We start from the raw sequence: 23,706 nt of genomic DNA on the forward strand, positions 1-23,706 counted from the left end.
AAAAAAAAAAAAATTTACGTTTCGGCTCCCCCATGGGAGCCTTTTCCTATTGAAACTGTTTCATTGTGAACAAGGCTTCCCTGAGGGAGCCGAAACGTAAATATATTTTTCAGCCATTTTAGTCGGTCTCCAGATCTCTTCCTATTAAATGTGCACCATCCCGACCAGAAAGGCTTCCGTCATACTCTCGACTTCGTACAAGTAGATTTATACCCGGCAAACAGGAAACAGGAAACCAGAAAGAGTTCCCGTGACATGTGAGGTCAAGGGAGCATATCTCATTGATGATATGAGAAAAAAAAGAAGGCTATGCTTTGACTGTGAAACGTTGAATAGGGTTGATTTCGGTAATAAGGCCGTATTGTTTAGAAAACTAAAAAAAAACAATAAGAATGTCTTGAGAATAGCTGCCAGGATAGCATCGACGACACTGTATAATCATTTAAACTCTGAAAGAAGTCGGGAACGGTGATCCAGAGCGTTCATACACACATCAAAAGAGGCAACCTCGTCTCCTCGTCTAAATATGGGCCGTAGGTAATAGAATAGCTAGGCCAGTGTAGTGTGTTGAAGTGGTTCCGACCGTTCATGGCAGCGTCTCAAAGAAGATATTAGACATTTTACGCCAGCTAGACTTGAGTGGTGGATCGATCAATTTATCCAAAAAGAAAACCTATCAGCAAGAAGGTTGGACGCCAAAGTATTCGGAACAATAGCCTAATGAGGCTGTCGGTCATTCTGATACAGTACCTATCACCCGCCGTAGTTGCTCAGTGGCTATGGTGTTAGGCTGCTGAGCACGAGGTCTCGGGATCGAATCCCGGCCACGGCGGCCGCATTTCGATGGGGGCGAAATGCGAAAACACCCGTGTACTTAGATTTAGGTGCACGTTAAAGAACCCCAGGTGGTCGAAATTTCCAGAGTCCTCCACTACGGCGTGCCTCATAATCAGAAAGTGGTTTTGGCACGTAAAACCCCATAATTTAATACAGTACCTATCATGAAAGTGAACATTACACTTGATTAAAGAAGGCAGAGGCGTCGTAAACTTGGAATGTTCAAAAGTTGGCGATCAAGGGAAGGCTCAGCAGGGAACGAATGCTTCGTTAAGGAAACTCATCTCCAGGTCCTGACGTAAGTTTCACGACATAAAGACAACACCAGCAGCAAAGCCACGGTGATAATTGGAAGGGGAAGTATGGTCTACTTTTTCAGTGGTTGCACAGAGACCGAGCTGCTGCCACTCCGTGCGCGCGTGTTGACACTTGCAACCCGCCGCACTTGCAACCGGCCGGGGTAACCCCCGCCGGGCCAGTAGAGGCGAGAGAGCAGCCATGGGAAACGCACGGCCGCTCCAATTGCAGTCGGTGCGGCCCTCCTCCTTCAATTTCGCCGCTGTTGCTTTTGCTGCTTCCTCCCTCCGCAAAACGCCATCCAGAAGTGCAGTCGTCGCCGCCTTTATAAAAGCCTGGCGCATCAGGTGCTATCGCCGCATTCGGCAAACGAGAGACGGCTCCCTTCGCCCGCAACCGACAAACTTGTTGCCCGCCAAGTTGTTTCGCCCGCCTTCCGTCGCACGTCGCCACCGCCGCATAATTATTTTTTGTGCGTGTTTTCCGACGTTTGTTATCCTTGCTCGCCTCCCCCCTTTCACTCCCCCTCTCAGTTCTTTTCTCTTAGAGCGTTTAGTATTTCCGTGATCGCTCCTCGCTTCCCGCCTCAGGAAAGGCGGCAACTTTATCGTACAACACGTCGTGTTCTTGCCAGTCGTCCGGCCCTCTTTTTTGCTTCTATTTTCACTAGGGGTTGGAAAAAAAGAAACGAACGAAGCTGTAACGCCGTGAACGAGTCGCCGCCTGGGTCCCAGAGTGTCACGTAGTGCTTTCTGCTCGTCTTTTTTTAATTTTTACTATTCTCCCCGGTGTCGTCTGCTATCCCGGTCACCGGCAGTTGTAGTCTGCTGCTGTGGCCGCTGCTTCTGCTGCACCCAACAACAAGACCGGAGTGACCGCGCGGAACCCGGTGTGTTCGCCTCTGTAGATGTTGTGTGGGACTGTCTACTATCTGGATGTTGTCGCGTTGCGCGATCGGTAGTGGCCGGACGCACTAGTGCAAAGTGCAGTTGCACCCAGCGCGTGAACAGCGCCGAACCGTCTGCTAGCAATTTCTCCTGGTACCTTGAACGTAGCGAAGTCGAATGGGAAACATGATGCATCACCGGCACGACAACGCCATTCCCTGCCACGGGACCCTGTCCGATTGCGTCTTCTGCTGCGTCTTCCTCACGGCCTTCTCGTCGGCGGTGGTGTTGAACTCGTCGCCGGCGTACAATGCGGTCGGCAGCCGGCATCACCCGGCGGCGGTGTACACGTCGTCTGCGTGCGACGACTGCGCCGCACGCAAGCTGGCAGAACAGGCCAACAGCGAGGAGTACCGGTACGCCCGCATAGAACTTATCAAGCAGCAGATACTGAAGAAACTTCGTCTGAAAGAGCCGCCCAACGTGCGGATACCGAAGTCCGTGCTGCCTTCCGTCCTCGCCGACAAGGAGGTCCTCCTGTCGCAGACGACGCCGGCAGCAGACGATGAGAGAAACTCTCGACCCCGGGAGGACTACTACGGCACGATGCAGACGGCAGTGATCTTTCCGCACAATGGTAAGTAACCCTATATAAATATTTGCTAGAATTTATTGAACGTGCTGCTATTGCTGCAAGCGCGGTGTTCATGCTTGATGCTGTTTTGTGTGAAAGGTAGAAAAAATACTTTGGTGCAGATCCCATAATAGTGACAGTGCTTTCCCAGGAACACGTTATCCTCTTTAATTTTTATCTACCGTAATCCGCTACAGTAGAATGTACTATAAATATAAAGTCGAGAAATATGGTATTGTGACAAGCTTAATCAAGGCTGCTAAAGTTACCTCTACACTCGTATCATCACTGAACCTTGGCCTTAGAATGCTATCTGGAAATTTAAAAAAATGAAACGAAACATATCTATGAAAAAAAAAACGTAATAACAATCACGCAAATATTTTACAAACCCCAAAACAGCATGACGTCTTAATTAACAATCATTCGTCATTACTCATGGAGGGGAAGTGCGACGTGAAGCAAAAGCGGAAGTAACTCATCATTCGGAACACGCTGACCAGAGGACTTGTGCTTGTGTGAAAACATGTCCTTTTATACGCTCATTTAATCTTGCTATATAGCATTAACCAGCTAGCCCAGCAGCAAGCTTTATAATGTGACCTACACTTAGGAATGTAATAAAACATAGCATTTACTAAAGTTCATGGTTTGCGCAATTTCTTGTGTGAAAATTGGCAGTATTTAACCCTGCAAATGGTCAGGTAATGTCGCCTTTCGAAATGAGCAGCATCTCTGGTTTTCCGGCATTTTACGTAAATTACGATAATGATGGCGCCATTCATTTTGACGGGAATGATTAAAAAGTTTCACGGTATCTGTGAACTACGGTATAATCGCAACCTGTCACATCAATTGTCAAGATGTTCTTTTTGGGTCGTGCGTATCCAAGTGTGAAAAAGACATTGAACAGTGCTCTTACGTTATTTAGGTTACATTCAGAGGTTGTGTCGCACTGATGTTGATTCGTTTATTTTCACGGTTCCTGACAAAGCGTGAAACATCCCGTCTTGCCTCTGCAGATCATGCACTTCATAGTAACAGTGCAATGACCACTAATAAGGATGAACCATATTTTTTTGACGTGCACGAAATTTTTGCAGTATGAGAGCACCCTCTGTGTTTTGATCATGTACCAGAACCATTTCCCCTCAGTTTCGCAGAATGCCGAATATGAATGCAAATTTACCTCTTTCTAATTATTCGACTGCATGTAATCAGTAACAGAGGCTTATATCATCCTCGCTTTGTTTTGGCTTTAGGTGTTTTCTGGGTATCAGCAATATGCATGCATCAATAATTTCCTTAACTGGCGTGTTTAGCGAGCTATAATATTTGAGCAGTGAACTATATCCATCCAAAAAAAATCAATGTCCCGTGACTGTCATATCCGATAATGCCATGTGACATATGGGAACATACGGGTTCTATGTTCTATACGGGAACTACGGGATCTTGTATGTGATGTATGTATGAGATATGTGATTCATGGGGCACATGAATTTCTTTTTCCGATAGGGAAGCCTGCTGCCTCGTTTTTAACGAACTAACAACAGGCAATTTTTATTTGACGTTCTTTTTTGGCCACATATTCGAAAGTTTCGGGGAGCGATGTCGAGTGTGAAGGTAATTAGGGACGCAGCAAACGTAAAGAAAGGCCGGCAACAGGACTAGCACGAAACACGCACGACAGGCGCTAACCGGCCTGTTGCCACATGCAGGGGACAGTCGATGAAAGCCGCAGGATACGCGCATGCTTGGCGGCACGTTTTACGTCAACGCACGTGGTTGGACGTCTTCCCGACCGCGGGAAGCTGTCATGAGCGCAGTTAATCAGTGACTCACAAGGGAGGAATCCGCGGGCGCAATATAAGTCAAACAGGGGCAACGGTATAAAGATAGTGATGATAACTAGGCGCGTCGTAGCTGAGTTGTTTGCCGGCGTTGTGCGCAAAGGAAATCGAATGACACTCTCTTGTGAAAGTTGACTTCCTGATTGAATCAATAAATCCTGATTATATTATAATACGAAAAAAGCAAACCGACTGCCTACGCTCAAAAAGTTCGTCTTCTCAGTTAGTTATTGAAGTCGTCAGCTGAGTTATTTAAGAAGTACTTTTGATGGTAGGAATGTTTCCATGCCATAGATTGGTTGTTTGTGATTGATTGATTCATTGATTGATTGATTGATTGATTGATTGATTGATTGATTAATTGATTGATTGATTGATTTAACGTGACGAAAGCATTAAGCAGCAAATAAGGATTATTTTCTTTCAAATGTTTTGGTCACGCAGTGCTTTATCTGTGTAGTTACTTGGAGGCATTTATTCGAATGTCAAGTTTATGAAAGTTCGGTTTACTGCTGCAGGGTTTGTCCCTAATTATGTGTTATGTGGCCTGATGGCTAGTACTACAGGGTAGCGGAGCTTTTCTGGAGTTATGACAGTTCCAAGAGACCGTGAAAATAACTCATCGAGATGTGACAGACCCAGCTGAGAGAGAAAGAGCTTTAATGCGGAAAAATAGGGTTATGGGGGCCAGATGGTGAGTCCTCAGTTCAAGGGGGCTATTCTGTAAGTGTCCACCTAGTGGACTTGTCCATTTCGTCTGCTGCTGAAGTGCTGATTGGCTCAAGGCACCTGTCTCCTTCTGACGTGTAACCTAGTCCAGCCAATCAAAACTTCAGCAGCAGACCAAATGGGCATGTCCACTAGGTGGACATTTACAAAGCACCACCCCAGGACTCCCGTCGCCATTACCACGCACCGAACCTTGTCAAGGCGGCTTCATTGAGTCTCCAGGTCCGTACGAGCGAGGATAGCTGCCCAAGGATCCCTAAAATAATGTTGGCTAATCGGTGCGACCTTGAATGTTGGGGCCGCGATTTGGACTCCCAGTAACATGAGACAAAGATGGCCTCCCCCACCTCCCCCACCAGGAGCATTGTTGGCATATCTTTTTGACCAGATGGCATGCCACCACCCCAGATAGGGGCAGGTATTTGTCTAGATTTTTCTGTATAGCCGAACCTCTTCCACCGTTAACTGCGGGTTTGGCGCAGTGAGTTCTTGGCGTGAACGATGTTGATGTTCTAAGACATTGCAGGCTAATATGTGCTTGTTGTTTTCGATTGCGCTGTCCTTCCTTGCTCGGATTGAAGTCTTGCGAGTAAGAGCGTCTGTCCCCGTGTTGCCAGTAGCACCAACATGTCCAGGACATCATACAATGTGATATTTTTAGTCGATCGCCCAAGATGTTACGGGCGACCCTGTGCCCACGCTGGAGAAAGAACACTGGCTGACAGGAAACAATTGTGAACCGAACATTTCACAAGGCTAAAATCGGCGAAAGCAGGGCAAGTGGGTTTAATCAGTTGATCACTGTTCGTTTTCTGCTGAAGCATTGCCACAGTAATTACGAAACGTGGCATGAGAAAACAAATTCGGCAGAAGCCATCTCACCATGAATGTTGACGCTCATGCTTTTCGCATCGAAGCTGTGCAGCGACACAGCGCACTGTCAGCACCTAAACGTGTTATTAATGACATTAGCATTATTTGGGAGCTTTACTCAGTTTGCGGTATGTATCTATGTATTTATGTATGCATGTACGCATGTATGTCCCCGCCTAACCTCTTTCCCGCCAACTTGATTCACTGGGTAGCCCATGGTCAAATGGGTAGAGAATTTGGCTGCTGTACATAAGGAACTGGGTTCAAAACCAACCGTCGAACCAACTTGGGGTCACTGGGTATGCAACTCTTGGTATGTGATGCTCTTCAGTGACCCTCTTTCGTGCCAACTTGTATCACTGGGTACGTTCCTTTTGGTACGTGCCACTCTTCAATGAAACTATTTCTTGCCATCTTTGGTCACTGGGTATGTGTCACTAAGTATGTGCAGCCCTTCATAATAATCATTCTGTAAAGCACATCTATAATTAGGCACCAAACATAAAATAGATTGCTATTGCATTAAAGTCACCAATCACCTCTAAAGGATGGATACAACGCCAATTGAGTATGAGGCGGGTATGCAGCTGGACCCCTCCCTCGCGACCTTCTGGACACACTGGGGCAACTGTCGGCCCCGCCGCGCATGGCGCGTGTCTAAGTGTACTCTAGTTGCCATTAAAAAGTGACACATACCGACTGGCGCATACCGAGTGACCCAAGTTGACGCCAAGGAGGTTCATTGAAAAGTGGCACGTACAAAGTCATAAAAATTATGACATTTGCAGCTACAGCTTGGAACCTCCTATAGCGTAAGATAGGGGTAACCGGAGATCGCTGGGAGAGGCTTTCATCCTGCAGTGGGCATAACGATAGGCTGATAATGATGATGATAGTGATGACATACCCGGTGCCCCAAGTTAGTGTCAAATAGTTTCATTGAAATGCGGCGAGTACCCAGTGGCACAATGACTGAATGACTAAGTTTGGCGTCGAAGAGGTCACGTGAAGATCTGCGCATGCGCAGTGTCGCACACGAAGTGTCCCAAGTTTGTCCACTGGCTGGTTCCGAACACGGTTTTCTCAACGTTCCATTCCCGACGCTCTACTCATTGGATGCTGGACAACCCAGTCACCAAAGTTGGCGCGAAAAATGGTTAGAGACATAAAACACAATCTTTCCGGGAAGTGCGTGAAGTATTCTGAGAATCACATTAATACGACACGAGGTTTCTCGTCAGTTTCGTGCTAGCGTTGTGACAAGGCCCTACAAGACTCCCTCCCTATTAGCACTCTGATAACAATAGCCATCAACTGTGTCATTTCGCAATACATCACGTTGCGGGAGTGAGACCACTTGGACACATGGGTGCTCACGCTTCTTTAGCGACTGAAATAATCAATTATATGTTTTAAACAAGACAGTTGCGATGTTCACGACAGGCCACAACACCCCCTCCCCCCTTCTCTCCTTGCAATCACAGCAGTAACTGCTTCCCCCCTCACCCGGTCTCTTTAGCGGCTGCGAAAAATTGGAAGTCAGAACGCTGAAAGGGTCGGATTTCGAAAACTTTAGGCTGGAAACACAACACTAAAAAAACTAACGAAATAAGGAAACAGCATCGAGTGCAAGCCATGGATTACAATGAAAAAGAGAAAGAAATAAGTTCCAAATATACAAGAACAAAAAGAAACACGAAAAGGCAAGGACAAAGGGTGCATGGAAAAACTAATACTTGAAGGGACCAACAATAACCGAACAAGCGAAGCACCGGGCTTGAGCGAACATTTCGAAAAGAGGTATTTGCCAGGTCAACGACGTCACTGACTCGAGGATTCTCATGTTCATGCAGCGTCAATAACTAGCAGCACGAAAAAGTGACAGAGACCTTAAGAAAACACAAAACAGACATGTATTACCTACTGAACCAGGATGCTTTTCCTGCAATGATCATGGCGTATACTTTCACTGTGCCCATAAATTATCCCTATTCTTCCATCCAGCTATTACGAGTAACTGCGGTCGGGGCTGTTAACTTAAAGAGAATAGTCGTTCGCGACTTGATTTTTTTAATAAATGCCCGTTTCGTCCCTACTTATAAAGAATCAAAGGCCCGAACATTCTCGAGTAATAATGACTCATAACTATGTTTCCTCGACTACATTCTGCCATTTGGCTTTGGAAAACAATAAGTGAATGCCAATGAAAATAATTTTATTAGACGTTGGCTTAAAGCTTCCCAATTAGCAAAAATAAAGATAAAGCAAACGGACAGCGGTAAAATAAGGCGACTTGAGGCATGCGCGCGCGCCTGCATCTCGCGCCACGTCATTTGACCTCCCTAGCTGCAAAACGTGACTTGGTTGTTTACGGGTTTCGTCTTCTCTTGTTTGTTGTTTGTTTGCTCGGTTGCCAGACTCTGCCAGCTCGCAGGCATTGACACGGTGTCGCATGCGCCTAGGGCAATCGCTATCCCGGCTCAGATTCGACGACGCCACCGAAAACGAAAACCGCGATTAACAAAAGGAAAGCAAACAGGCAGCTTGGACGATGTCGCTTCGAGGAAACGAGCTCCGCAAGTCACTTAGCGAACACTGCAGCAGCAGCAGCAGTCGCGTTGCGGTTCTGCGAAACTAACCACTATCTCGTTTGCTTGTGTCACGCAAGCAGCTTTGCAGGCGGCGAGCAGTGTAGGTGACGCTGTGGGACTGCCGCAAAGTCTCGGAGAAGACGTCGCAAACACTGTTCGATTGATGCAGATCCAACGCACATTTCTTTTTAGAATCTGTGTGACGTGAAACTTTCGTGAAGCGGTTAATGAAATTCTATAAATTTTATCCTTTCCTTCCTGCGTTTTGTTTTTCTGTGTGTAAGGCGAACCGGTGTGCACGCATGTGCTGTCGCTCACCTGTGCCACATTCGACGTGGTAAATCTTACGTTCGCTCGCGGGTATTCATTTCTTCTTGTCTATTTAAGATGTACCGGCCGCTCCTTGACCGATTCCCCATTGTGGGTGCATGCGCCATATATGCGAATTACCATCACCATCAGCACGCAGAGATGATATCAAAGAACTATAGATAGCGTTGGTACAACATGTAGCACCCGCTTCCTTGCTAATACTTCGTTGTGGGTATGGGTATGGAAATCACAGTCAATACGCGGCGATCATATGAAAGACTTAGTTGGCCGGGGCAGGATAGAAGTGCAGGTGCGATTGTAGTATAATAGCCATCTCTCGGAGTCTATATCTATTCAATCCTCTGTCAAGCAAGCCTGTCCTATGTCGCCTCTTCTGTTTACTCTTAGAGCAGCTACGCTCGAACATTCTTCAATTTCATAGCATTCACGCCTACAGCGTGCTAGGAGAGGATGTTAAAGTGCTAGCGCATGCAGATGGTATCGATTTTTTTTTCTATGAAGACAAACCAAGCATTGGACAAACTTTAGGTACTGTGGAGCGATTTGTTATTGTTTCAGGCGCGCAGATGAAGTAGCACTCAGAAAGTTCAGGCCTGCGGTTTAGGTCATGCTGGTCTACACCTACTCCGCTCGCTGGAGTAGAGTGGTATGTGGTGCAACCAAAATACCTCGGTATTAGAATGACGGCAAATATCAGCGCAGCCATAGAAAATCATATAACAGCATCCGGTTGGGCAACGCCATGAGTACGATAAGCTGGCCAAGCCACTACTGCAATTTCAACGTAATGAAGGCCTCCGCGCCTTTATTTAACTACATACACGCCGCAGGTGTTCAAAAATATATTCAGCACTTGAACTCATACGTCGGCAAACTCCCTCATGAATCTACTCACACAGGCTCAAACCGGCTCTAGAGTCCGAGTGAGCCCGGCTGAGTAGAATGGTTGGAACGAATGAGCCCGGCTGAGTGGGACTTTTGTGAGTCTTAGTACCGAGTGAGGCTCTAAGCAAAAAAAAAATGTGACTCTTAGTGAGTTCCGCCTATTTGGCCGACCTATGTTTGAACTGGCATAGTAGCATGCTAGGTAAGGGTCAGTATTCAAGACTGGTAGGCAGGAAAACTGAAGTAAAAGCCGGGCAAAGAAAGACGATTCCTTGCGAGTGCCAGTGAGCCTCTTGTGACGTCGAAGGAGTGCGCCTATCTAGGCCGAATATCAGGTCACAGTGGACACGAATATCGCACAAGAAATGTGAGAAAGGAAAATAGAAGTGGGGCACATTTCAACAGGCCCTTCCAAGTCCCACGGACGCAAGGTTGCCTTGAGAATAAAAGAAAAACTATTTTTTCCCTCAGTGCTAACCTATGGTGGCACCCCAAACTTAGAATTTTCGAAGAACGAGCGATGGAGCGGTAATTAATTTATGCAACCTGAAGATGCTTAAGGACGGCACTATGAATTGGGATTAAGTTTTCATTGAATAAATAAGAATGTGGTTCTTGTTTAAATTAAGAAAAAGGAGACAGAGAGAAAGCTCTTTTATGAAACACAGATTTCTGTCGGCGTGAGTATGGGGTCTCTTACAAGCTGCTGTGCAGGGGGCAGAAAATGAAGGTTTAAAAGGCCCCAGGAGAGAGAGAGAGAAAACAAAAAAAGGAAACGACAAAAGTGGTGGGCTTGGTATCTCTATGTCATACGATGTCAAAAGTGAACCTTAGGTCATTCCGACGTGTACAAAGCATTTCCTAGACCTCGTCAAGCAAGCCAACGTCCCGAATTACGACAAACAAGTTGAAAGCCTGACGCTGTATAGAAGGCCAAGGCATGGAGGCATGAGTGCTTATAAGCGTTAGTCATGCCTGGCGAACTGTCCATTTTAACTGGCAAAACGTTCTTTTATCTCTACACGTTGGAGCGGAGTATGACATGCTATATGAGATACGCATAAACGATATCTAGTGGTATGTCATAATAATAGAATGTCTATCAGAGGATAATTTGAGGGCAGCGGGGGATTCAATAAAGCGCCGAGACTAGGTATAAGGTGGAGTCATGCTGACGCAGAACAGACAAAGATTTCTGGCAATGCGTTCGTCATGCCGTGCATGGGTTCATGCAGGGCCGCTGACTTGTATGTGCGCAGACGTCCAGATTTAGTGCTGCATCTTATCGCAGGAAGCCAGATGTCCGCATCAGAGAGAGCGCTATTTACTACGTGTTGTCAAGGCGCTGGTAACACCCGACACGAGACAAGTGTACAGCCTAGTTATATACGCGCGCATAAAGATGTCAAACAAATGACGAAAAGCGGCGAAATGCGCGCACTTACTGCAGCTAAAGTTGAAAAAGTCTTCGCCAATGAAGAGGCAGCATTATGTCATTCACTGTGACCTATAACTGACACACATACCAATTTGTTTACATTATTCGCATTCACATTGCGCACACGTTTCTAATCAGACAAATTCACAGTTACATCACATGATGGCAGACAACTTGAGGTGGAATTGACTGAGATTCAGACTTTCTAACTGGTTTACCACAGAACCTGCCGGAGTGACTCAGTGACTGAGAACGGTGGCCTCAATCTCACGGTAGCGAAATGCGAGAACTCATTCACTGAACTCTGTGTCAACATTAACGAGCCTCAGCGAGGCTAAAATCAAGACCCTCCCCCCGCCCGTTCCCCTAGCGTGTTTGTGACGTTGGGGCGCTACACCAATCAATCAAATTAAAGATTAAGTTATGTAGCTGAACGTCCCGTGAAATCGCACAGTGAGTTACGAGAAAATGCCGTAGCGGGAGAGATGCGGATAAATTTCGACCACCTGTGGTTCTTCAAGGTACGCCCAAATCACTATAAACAAGCGCTTTAAACACAGCCATTGTTAACCACTCGCCACCACGATCATTTTTTTCATTCTGACCCCACCGAAATGCAGCGCCGCGCTGCAGAGATTCGAACCCTGCGAACTCTCCCTCATAATCGCAACGCCATAGCCACCTATACCCACCGCGGCGGGTCCATCAATCAATCAATCAATCAATCAATCAATCAATCAATCAATCAATCAATCAATCAATCAATCAATCAATCAATCAATCAATGCATCAGTAGTATTCACAACGAAGCCCAACAACATCCAACAGCAGGCCGACCTCCCTCTATGCTGTAGGCCGGGCACTGCTGGCAAGTCACGCCGCACAGGGCTTGAGCTGTCGCCAGCGGACGTGCTGACACAGCTGGCCTTCTTCCTGTTGTCGCGCGGTCCAAAAAAGGGCCGACTAATTGCGAGTCAGGCGAGTCCCTCCCCCCACACACCCTTCTACGGCTCTCTCGGGGTCGTATACGTATGGCAGGTACAATCGGGGAAAGCAAATAAACAAATAAAGTCCCCGACGCTTGCACGCTCGGGCTTCCTCGGCGAAGCGGGAGTATTCGCTTGGCAAACTACACGCTCGCGCGTACGTACACCGTACTACGCGATAGCAGATATGACCACAGATAAAAAGGAAGCGAGAAGGATCATCATCACCGGCAAGCCCGGAGAAACAAGCGAGCTCCGACGCCGCACGTATACCAAGGCGGAGAAACGCTGTGACGAGCATCACCTCGCGGAAACTGCCTCTTTCGTCACGAATGTCCAGATAGTCCGGAGCAAGAATTTACAAAAAATGTATAGAGAGAGAGATGCGCAGAGGGCGGGGGGGGGGGGGGAGGGAGCAGTTTTGGGGTAAACAGAATGACTTCGCTTATTTCATCTTACTCGGCGATTCAATTGAAGGAGCACGTCAGCACGAAAATGAAGTACGCATTAGAACGCCTCTCTTCATGAGCATCCGGTATACGTGATTGAATATATGCATCTATGGATCAATGACCTCTGTCCGCAGTGCGCTGCATTTACTCAAGCGAATAATGTGACAATTTTACCTCTTCTTTTATGCGCGATATGGCGTATTCGATAGACTTTGAAGGGCCTTTATCTTTTTCTCACTGTGTAGAACTGTCGGAAATGCTGCAAGGATGGCAGTGTTTACGAGAAGTAAACAGCGCTAAACAACAGGACGAAGAGAGGGACACAGACCTGTTGTTTAGCGCTGTTTACTGCTCGATGTCATGAACCAACCAGCCCGAATGCGTACTCTTCTCTCGATGGCAGCATCCTACGGACCATGTTCGTAGATTTTCATGACCGAAAAACACCGGCAAAAGGGGAGTCATAAAGGGAGTCATAAAGGAGCTGACATGACGCCACTGAGAGTCCTTCTCCAGTTTATCGCACTTGATCCCTGCCGTACGTTCACATATAAGCAAGGCAGTTCAGTAAGGATTTGACCTCATGTACTTCGCGTGCCATTCCTATTCTCAATAAATGCTTCATGTTCAAGATCAATAACTGCAAGTTTTATGCGAAATCCATACGGGAAAAGATACAGACGCAGCACATACGTGGCTCGATTTCGGGGTTTCCCTTCTTTTCTTTCCTTTTTTATTTCTTCCTGCAACTGCAGTGCGCCCCTAGTTGACCGTGATTCAAGGAAATTGATAAGCACAACCAGAACGCAAATTGAGCCACATGAAATTGGGGGCAATTCCCAACGGCCGGTTGAAAGTTTCCACTTCGTCGACTTTTGCCCAACGGGCGCTAGTGGTTCCAAGAAGTCGGCCATGGCAGCTCGGCGTCGGAGTCATTTCAGATGACGTCAACACGCAAAGGCCTTGGCTCACCGGCTGGGCCAAGTGGTCGTTACGAAATGCCGTCATCACACGTCGAGTTAGGCAAAAGACGTGAGACTGGGTTCCGTGGTCAAGAGGACAAGATCAAACGCAGCAGCAGCAGTAATCACGTTAGCTTGCTCAACAAGCTTACGTCAGAATAAGAATGGGAATTGAAACGAATAAACCCGGAATGATCTCATGCGTCAGAAAGCTCAAATACGGGACGGAAAGTTGCACTGAAAGAACCTGCGATGCATTTTGCCGAGAGAGTTTTAGGGGACGCGTGGCGCTGCTTCTGTGTGCATACGCCCTACAAGGAACCAGCGACAATTGCATCACGCTTAGATTCCGTTGCCGCTGCACTAATCCAAAATGTTGGCATCAGAATGCCTACCTCAGAGGGCCCAGGTCATTCTTTTCTGTTCTTTAGGTACGTGCGTTTACTAATGGCGCGAGCTTATGCAACCGGATTATGCGAGATTTCAGTTTTTGCCACTTATATTCAGCAAACCCGCAGGACCTCGATTAAAGGGGGTCGTTTCTTACCACCTACTTCGTGATGGTTAAAGCCTGCAACGATAAAGAGTGATCGTAAACGTTTGCGTCACTGGGTAACGTAACCTTCTCATGGTTTCATCATTATCAGCGTTATCGCACCAACGTCTTTACATCTTGCAAAATAGTGGCTGCCGCACAAGGCCGTTGTTCTGACGAGCAAATATGGTGCAGCTGCAAGATAACACCTTCCGAGTACTCGCACTTTCCACCACCAATTCAACGTTCATATGCCAACCAGCGAACTTCTTCCTTACGACATTCCATACAACTCCTGTACACCATCTTGGACTCTCCTGTACACCACCTTGGACACGCTGAGTCCGTGGAGGCGGAATAACAGAGCAGCACTAAACAATCCAGCGCACGAGTTAAGCCTTCTCTCAAGCATTCTCTCATTTGCATCCTCTCAAGCGACGCCGTTTTGTGCGGCCTCAATGAACAGTGGTCACGTCATGCCACGTGCACTTGTCTCTATCGGCGTTGCCGTTTTCTGCCAGCGGGCGACGTGGAAGTTGCGAAACTCCCCGCGACTGCGACGTCCGCTCGCCGGCTGGCAAGATTGCGCGGAGCTATTTCTCTTCCTCGAGATCTTCGTGTTTCGCACGTGTTCGAGGCTCGGCTCTTCCACGAATGCGATACTGAACTCTGACCACGTGTTCCTTCTCCCCGTTTGCTGCGCAGAAAGACGGCAACCTCACCAACCATCTTGAACACTTAGCGAAGGAAAGCCAGCCAATCTAGTCGTGAAACTGTAGCCAAGAAAACAAAAAAGAGGAAACGAAATCGCGATACGCTATCGAAACAAATTTGTGGATCAACAGAAACAAGAAAAATAGATGTGCAGAGTCCATGCACTGTGGAAATCGGTTATACATGCGAGGCATCTTGAATATTGCTGTCCATAGCATATTTCGGGCTTCTGAAGTACGTTACCAGATGTATCAAAGCGTTTAAGTAAGACAACGTATTTAAGAGAAAATAATAATGCGGTTTGAGAGGCTCTATTCTATACTCATTCATAACCATGCGAAGAAACGCGCAACAAAACCATAGAATCAATGCGGGACATTAATTAGGTTGAATTGAATAGTAGAATTATTTAGGCAAGTGGAAATGAAAGTGGAACAAAAGACAACTTACCACACCTGCTGCAGATTATTCTTTGTCGCAAGGTGCGACAACACAAAACGACGATCTTCAGTCGTTGACTTTGAGACCTCCTCCTGCAGGTATATTGCTGTGTATGCCATCTGCGTATTATGCCGATTATCCCAATTCTGAATAAAGCGATGAAAAAGTCATAGCAGCACAAAGAAATAACAACAAACACAAAACTTACTGTACACCGAGAATTGATCAGGTCGCTGGCCGGGAGAAAATCCTGTGGAGTTCCAAGAGTCAATCCACTTTGAGCGCGAAGAGTGTGCTGGCATTTTCTGCAAATAGAAAGGACATTATCTAAAACGCTCGAACGACCACTAAGAACCACTAGTCGTTAATCATGTCATAAGCATTCAATGAGACATTGCCATCATCCGAATGACCGCGTCAAGAAAGTTTACAAATAATCGTAGTTAACCTCCGAATGTGCACCCTTGAAAGCCATGCGTGCGTCCTGTCATCACCTCTACGCTCGTTCTTGTGTGGTGCGTGTTTTATTTCTCTTTTTGCTTTTCCTACTGCAAAGCTTAGTCTCAGAAAAAACCAATGATACCAGTTTTCAACACTTCCAGTGTACGTGTCCCCCCATTTTCCGGCCAAGAAGGTACCCGGGACAGGCTTAGAAGTGTTAAGAAAATGAAGTGTCGGCGTGTATCAGGATTACTGCTTTGAGACAACCATAACGTTATGCCTACTTAAAGAGGTTTTTATTTTCTTTTAGAGTGGCATTCCTCAATACCTAAAAGCGTGGCAGCACAATCATGCCTTCATTTGAGGATTCAGAATAATTTTGACCACCTGGTGCTTTCTTTTTTCGATATAGACACGCGGTAGCCGCGTGCGTGAATCGAAACTCCGACTTCGTGAACAGCAGCAGAACACCCTATATAATGTCTACTGAGCATCCCGGGCAAGTCCATCAGTCAAAAGTTCACGAGGCTTGCGGAAGTTGTCCTACAGACACCAATAACTAACAAACCATCGAACGATTTCATTCCTCAATTTCTCGAGCGCGCGGCCATGCGAAAAAGACGAATGGCGCATGTACGAAGGTGTCGGGGACGCATTCACGTAGGATAGTATAAGAATACACTCTCTGAGCTAGCCAGAAGTAATCAAATCATCTAATCTCACATCTCATCACCGACGGAGGTGAAGCACTGACCGGGCCCCTTCCTCGGTAACAGTGCCCTCAACTTCTGCTGCCGAAACCCAGGATACGAGTAAGCAGAGGTACAGGTAACGTCGACGCGACGATACTTGTATCTCAGCTCTTCTTCGGGTGGCAGTCGTCGCCGGCCCAGTCTGAAAGCTATAAACGCCGAACAAAGGCGCCCGCGAAAGTCACAGATCGCTTCGGGAAGCGTGCGTCATTAACGGCCGCAGCCTCATATTCCGAGGCCCCCGCTAACAGCGTGCCGACCCGATCGTCCCTGCGAATGAAAAATCTGCGCGCAGTCACCGCATGCAGGGAACGCGGAGGGGGAGTCGTCAGCGCTATCAAAACGAGGCCAGTGTCACTAGGACAGCCGGGAGCGCTAGCTAGACTTCGGCCCGCGCTTCCTGCACGTCGCAGAGTGAAAGAGATAACCCCGTTAGCCATGCAAGTGTGCGCGTACGCCGACGCCCGCCTCCGCGTACACCCTTCACACGAAGGCAATCGCTCAGCTCCGGAGGACGTTCAGCCTACGGCGCACCGCCGGTCCGAACGAGGCCGTCACCGCAAGCGTCACAGACCTCGTGCTGTCATATGCAGGAACGGCACTTAATGTCCCGAGTAACTATGACCCGTTGGCGTCGTCGTGGTTATTCGAAATGCAAGCGGCCTGAACCGCTTCCAGCTCATCTTCTATTTTTCGGGCCGCACTGCTCTTTCATGTAGTATACGCGAGCTTCTCAAGCGACGTCTTCCTGCAGTCACCGGAGATACATCTCAAGTTGCTACGCAACCTGTTCTGCTTGTATTTTTTTTTTCCTCTTTTGCAAGACACCGTGTACTGGTCGCGGTATTCCCCCTTCAAGAACTTAGCTGCGGCCGGTCTGAGCTACAGATAAGAGAGGTGGAGGAAAAGCACATTAGTCGACGAGCCAAGAAGCACGTAAAAAGAATGCCTTGTGACAGGTCACGGTGGAGCGGTCGCATAGTGACAGCAGCTAGCCGTCAAGCAGCGCCGACAAGTGATAGCTCCGTCCACTCGCCACAGTCATTTACCTTGCGATAGTGACGTCATAATAGTGATGCGCAACGAGTGAAAATCGAGCAGATCCTCCTAGACCGTCATTCGCAGACATTTAAAGGGTTACGAACTTAGGTATTTTCGACACCAACAATTTTTGTGGATGGGGAGGGGGGGGGAGGCGTTTCACCAAGGGCACCGACTCTGCTGTCACCGTAGAATCTTTCTTTTTTTCGTTTTGCGCCATCTCTGAGCGTTTAAAATGAATGAAATATAAAATTTTTTTTCAGGATGACGCCCTTCACGTGCTTTTGATACAACTCTGAAGTAATTCTCTGGCAATCCCTTAACTAGAACGTTTACCAAGTTACGCAAAAAAAGCGCATGAACATGCATGTCCAGACAACTGGCAATCGAGTGCTTCGCACTCCCTGTGACGCTGTCTGCGATGCCACTTTTCAAGTCGACTGGGGCAAACTGCTCTAAGACACGCTTTTGTGATCGGCCAACGCTAACTACGTAACCTTCAAAACTCATTACCGCTGACTTGTCTGCGTAGTTTTCTTTATGTTCAAGTCGGTCCTTCACGGCCAACGTCAATATCCCCCTGAGTGACAGGCTGCCCAACAAGGGGCAAAGGCATTAGACTTTCCTTATTGATAACCACTGCAGCATTACAACTATACTTGCAAGAGTAGCTAAGTACACTATCAGACTACCTTTTCCAACTATTTATGTTTATGACGCAATGATTACAAGCACTCAAAATGCAAGCGGTCGCGTTTAAGTGACTCCAAACAAGCACGTACCCACACCCAAAGTAGATTAGCAAAATCACAGGTGGCAAGGAAAGTGACCTATGTAGGCTCTGTCCACAAACGGGGACACTCACACATAATGTGGGAATGCACCTCACTCCCGTTTTCTCATCCCCCGGTCAGCAGCGAGACTGACTGAACCGCCTGGCTCAGGGGCCAGGGACGTCGAACGACATATTGTATTGGTGGACTGGGAGGAGAAGGCCAAGCAGGCCTTTAAATCATGGCTCTCGTAAGCAGCATTGCGAGTAGCACTACATTACTAATAAGCACTGTTGAACAAAGTAGGCCGAGCAAAGGCCGGTATCCTAGTGTCCTTTTGGTACTCTTCAATAAGATGGAAAGTTAGTTTTTTACAGCTCGTTGTAGGAAAAGCTCTCATGGAGACACGTGCTTTTGTTTAGGGCTCATGATATGATATTGCGCATATATATTCTTGTTTTGTATGAATAAAATTTAGTTGCTAGTTAGCGCTTCTGTCGTGGCCTTCTTAGATAGCGTATGCTGCCCCTTCGCGCTATTACAATATGCGTTTGGCCGACTTTGCCGGCGCATGCCCAGGCCTTTATTTTCTCTTCTTTCGTCGCAGATTCCCACGACTGCGTCTCAAGGAGCCAGCACCTGGGCAGCTGCTTCGTCTTCCACCTGAGCACCGAGCTGACGAGCCGCAGCGTGGCACACGCCGAGCTCTGGGTCTTCAAGGACCTGGACCCGTCCGCCACCTCGGCCGTCAACCACACCTTCGTCGTGACCGAGCTGTCCGTGACAGACTCGCACCGCAGCAACCGGCACCACTCCCACCAGCCGGTGCTCCACAAGCGCATCGTCGCCTTCGAGAGCAGTTCCCCGAGACCCGAGTGGCTCCGGTTCGACCTGACCGACGTCGTCGAGCGGTGGGCGGGCCGTCGCAACAGGCCCCGGACGCTGGAGATCAGCTGCAAGACGTGCGGCAACCTGAGGAACGCCCTGCCGTCGGGAACGCCCGTGGGTACGAGCGGGGACAAGCAGCCCTTCCTGGTGGTGCGCACGGACCCGAACGCCCCGGGGGCCCACTCCCGTTCCAGGCGCAGCGTGGACTGCAGCACGTCCATATCGCGCTGCTGCCGCGAGTCCTTCTACGTGTCCTTCAAGGAGATCGGCTGGGACAGCTGGATCATCCAGCCGGCCGGCTACTCGGCCAACTTCTGCCGGGGCTCGTGCATCCACGACATCAGCGTCAACAAGTACCACCACACCACGGTGCTCCAGAGGTTCCTGCACAGCGCGGCGGCGGCGGGCGTCAACGACACGCTCAAGCTGAGCCTGTGCTGCACGCCCTCGCGCCTGTCCTCCATATCGCTCATCTTCATCGACGACGACCAGGTGCTCAAGCAGAAGAGCCTGCCCAACATGGTCGTCGAAGCGTGCGAGTGCGCGTGACCGTCGGTGCGCGGCGACATCTTTAGGTTAAAAAGTAAAAAAAGACTCATTCCTTTCCAAACAGAGCTGTTGGACTCGTGCTTAGCTGGGGTGCTCGCTCTTCTTTTGTGAGTGCGAGGCTGAGATGGACTTGCCTTGCGAGCGCCCCCCCCCCCCTCCTCCCGATGCAGTAGTATTTAGGAAAGGTCCTCAAGGTGTGCTTTCTCAAGTAACAGACATTCGCAAGGGCTTATTGCAGCGACGAATATGCGAAGTCATTCGTGGCCTTGTGCACAAGGTCCACTTTAGCGACAGATACAAAAATGTGCGAAATTATGTTCCTTCGAATTTCTCCTAATGTTGAAACCGCTACCAAAGGATTCCATTCGACAAAAAGCGTTGTGTCGGTCGTGGGCATCATTTTTCTAACAGTGGAATCTCAGATTCTTGGGACACCTTATTCCTTCCTAGATAACGATATCATCAATGTGGATCTCCTCGCATAAAGCGCCGAGGTGAATGACTGCTGAGCTGAAAACGCCTCTAACCAAATTTCTCGGAGTGCCTACGCCGTCCGCTGGCGTTAACTGCGAGAAGTGCGCTATTCTGGTACAGCGGAACCTTGTTGTTTGGTACCCAAACGCTCCGATGCCCTCATCTTGCGCAAACATTTCGCTTCTTTAGTGTCGAGCGAACTCTCGGCTTAAACACGCAGAAAAAAAGAAAGAAATGCGCAAACAGAGGAAAACAGCGAAGACTTTGATCTCGATCTTCCGTTGACGACCGCATTCTTGCCAGCAAGGCCGTTGCTCCTCCAGGCACTACGCCTATCTGCCATTAAAGAAATACAAACAAAGAAAAACTTCGAGAAAACAACTGCGGTACAACACAGATAAATAAGAGACAGGTTCGCGGACAACAAAAAAAAAATGCGAGACGCAGGGCGCAGGATTCCCGCCTCGGCAATCTCAGGTTCTCGTTTTCGGCCTCGATGACCCGAGGACGCCGTACGCGACGCGAGAGACAGGAAAGAACGCATCCGAAGGACGCAGACGCGCGCGCACACACGCACACAGACATCCACGCACATGCGCACACGCACGAACACGCTCAGCAAAAGCCAGGCACGCAGACCACACGCGCACGTGCGCGAACGCGCTCGCTGCGACCCATCCCGCGGGCCACAGAAGCCGGCAGCGGTCGCAGTCGCGCGTTATCTCGATCTGGAAATGTGTTGTGCTCACTCGTAACTAGATCTCTCGGTATGAAGCGGCGGGTGGCGAGAGAAGATGAAGCCGTGTATCTCTCTAAAAAAAAAAAAAAAAATTTGAGCCCTTCGCATATACGCTGCCGTCGGCGGAGTTGTTTCTCGGTTGTTCCTCGAACACCCCACGACGCCGCTACCGCCTCCTTTTCCGCCTAGATGGCGCGCTTCCCGTGCGCGAGTGCCTCGCACGATGGAACCTTTCCGCATGACTCCTGCGTTTCGGCTGCACAGACTCTGCGCTGAGGCCGAGGACGTGGTCCCCCCCCCCCCCCCGCCCCCGAGGACGTGGTCCCCCCCTTCTGCCTCTTCCCTTATCGCCTCTTAATTCATCTATCCTTCTGCCCCTCAGGAAGGGAAGCTGCATCGCCGCAAAGAACGATACGTTGTAAGCTGTTTTCGCCGTCCTGCCGACCGCTTCGCAACAAACTTTTCGCTCGCTCGTTCGCTCCGGCGCCTGATGACGTCGAATGTTATCGGGACAAATGGTAGCAGGTGGAGAGAGTAGAAATGACACGCTTTTACGGCCTGTCTTTTTCTTTTTCTTTCTTGTCTTAAAGCACCGCTCTCTTCGGACCCATCCTGTTCGCAGTCCTTTGAGATCGTTTCACACGAGTACATATATATACCTTTGTTTTTCATACTCTAGTCCTTTCAAACATTGTGATGTCTGTAGTTAGCACTTCATCTCTCCTTTCATGTTACTTGCGCTGCGAGCTCTCCTAGTGGGTTACTTGCGCGGTGAGTTCTCCATTCTTAACTAATAGGTCCCATTTTATCAATTTTTGTTTTGTCTAAGACTCTAAGACAATTGTATTTTTCTCAGCTCATCAGGTCTGCGCAACTTCGCAACATACACACTGCATCGCTTAGGCGTTGCCGCTGAAGATTACTATGAATTTCTATCGAGCCCGTCACACAGCTTTGACTTCAGTACCCTCTGAGGCTCAGTAAGCAGTGTTGTGCAGGAATCGCTCGCGATTCCATAGACGCTTCCTTGTAAGTTTCCTTTACCCTGTTCCAACCCAGAATCCCAGAGTTGGGAACCTATACCTGACACTGCTTTTCGGTTTTAGGCTTTCTGTTTTCTTGTTTTTACTGATTCTGGTTGACTCATTTCTAGAGTTAACACTTTTGCTGCGACTTTGGTTAATCTTTACGACGCAAGACAGAACAATCACGAAGTTTTTCTTCACTTAGGTCATGTATTTTATCTCTTAGCATTTTTTGTCCCATTTCCTGTGCGGTTGTAGAAAAAAAAGCGCGAATTATTTATGTGGTGTGCGGAGAATGTATTTATACAGCGAATGACTTCTCTGTTCTATCTTTCTTTAGTTTTTGTATGCCTGACAGAGAAGACGAGTGTTTCCTGTGTGTGTGCCTACGTGTGCGTCTGTAAGTTCGTTGATCGCACGTCTCGCAAAAAAATTCACGAATAAAGTATATTATTCCATTTCTTTTCTTCCACTGGTCTTTGAGAGATTCTCCACTGATGAAATCTGCAGCGGTGCGAGGGTACTGCGCTTCACATTCCCCCATAGGGGAATGTGAAGCGAATGTGAATGTGGATACACGTTCCACATTCCTCATAGGGGAATGTGAAGCGTATATGTATATATTACCCATATTCCTTTGTGGGAAATCTGGGTAACATACACATTCCCCTCCCCCACACTGTCAATATGACCCGCATTCCTCTGTGGGGACCTCCCATTCACATATTCCCCTGTGGGGAATAATGTGTGGACAGGGATATTACCAATATTTCTGTGGGAATGAGGGTAATATAACCATCTCGTCTTCGCGGGAATGTGAGTACCCATATTCCCACGAAGACGAAATGGTTATATAATCACACAGCAGCTTGCGATGTGACAAAATACATGTGCTTGCACAGTGGTAGGTGAGTGTTCGAAACTTTCAAATAACGAATCGAATATTGCCGAATTCGCATCGACTAGTCACCGTGCGTAAATACGAATACTTTCCGAATAATGGACGAACATTTGAAAACGCAAACTTTGTGCGATCAGGCATCAAATTGGAGCAAATGTGAAACAAACATAGGCAAAGGCCACGGTGGACATGAACCACGATAAATTGGAGCACGCTTGTCACTCAAAGAGCCAGACTTTTCCGGCTAAACCGGCATCATGCGGCTTCACCAATGAATACCGAGCATGCTAATAAGCTTCTTGTTTGTAGTAGAGCACGTTGTGGGGCTAGTTGTTTCATAGCTTTCAAAAGATAAGCGCCAACAGAGACAGCACATCAATGAAGAAACAACAATGACAGTACAAGGCGCTTCATTTGTTTGAATTATTTGTCCGTAATGCTTCATTTGTGCTTTTAATAAACAACACCTCGTAACGTGCAATGCAATGACAATCTTTCTGACGCTGTGAATACGCTAGGATGCGAAGATTGTCGTATACTTATGGTGAACTGGCTGCTCGGTATAAGAAAGGTATTCAAAAACTGTTTTCTTTCTTTAAAACTCGGAATGTGCAACGTGCGTCCGCCGAGCTGGATCGACGTTTGCCAACTATTTTACGTTCGATTCAATTTGCTT

At 47.9% G+C, this 23,706-nt stretch overlaps 1 protein-coding gene and 1 long non-coding RNA gene across 3 annotated transcripts in view; one reads left to right on the forward strand and one right to left on the reverse strand.

Moving 5' to 3' along the window:
• LOC129381395 (uncharacterized) overlaps positions 1-23,706 on the reverse strand; it is a 149,561-nt gene that overhangs the window by 99,202 nt on the left and 26,653 nt on the right. For both annotated transcript variants that reach the window (XR_008609584.2, XR_011891091.1), the window contains exons 2-3: positions 15,656-15,752; positions 15,457-15,566 (exon numbers count right to left, since the gene is read on the reverse strand). This is a non-coding gene — a long non-coding RNA (uncharacterized lncRNA). The remainder of the gene's footprint in view (positions 1-15,456; positions 15,567-15,655; positions 15,753-23,706) is intronic.
• Positions 1,474-22,591, forward strand: LOC126517495 (growth/differentiation factor 8-like). The gene is made up of 2 exons (XM_050167226.3): positions 1,474-2,658; positions 19,062-22,591. The coding sequence occupies exons 1-2, from the start codon at positions 2,199-2,201 to the stop codon at positions 19,889-19,891; spliced, it is 1,290 nt and encodes a 429-aa protein (XP_050023183.1). The 5' UTR covers positions 1,474-2,198; the 3' UTR covers positions 19,892-22,591.

This window comes from Dermacentor andersoni, chromosome 11, assembly GCF_023375885.2.
Source record: "Dermacentor andersoni chromosome 11, qqDerAnde1_hic_scaffold, whole genome shotgun sequence".
In the NCBI taxonomy this organism is placed as follows: domain Eukaryota; kingdom Metazoa; phylum Arthropoda; class Arachnida; order Ixodida; family Ixodidae; genus Dermacentor; species Dermacentor andersoni.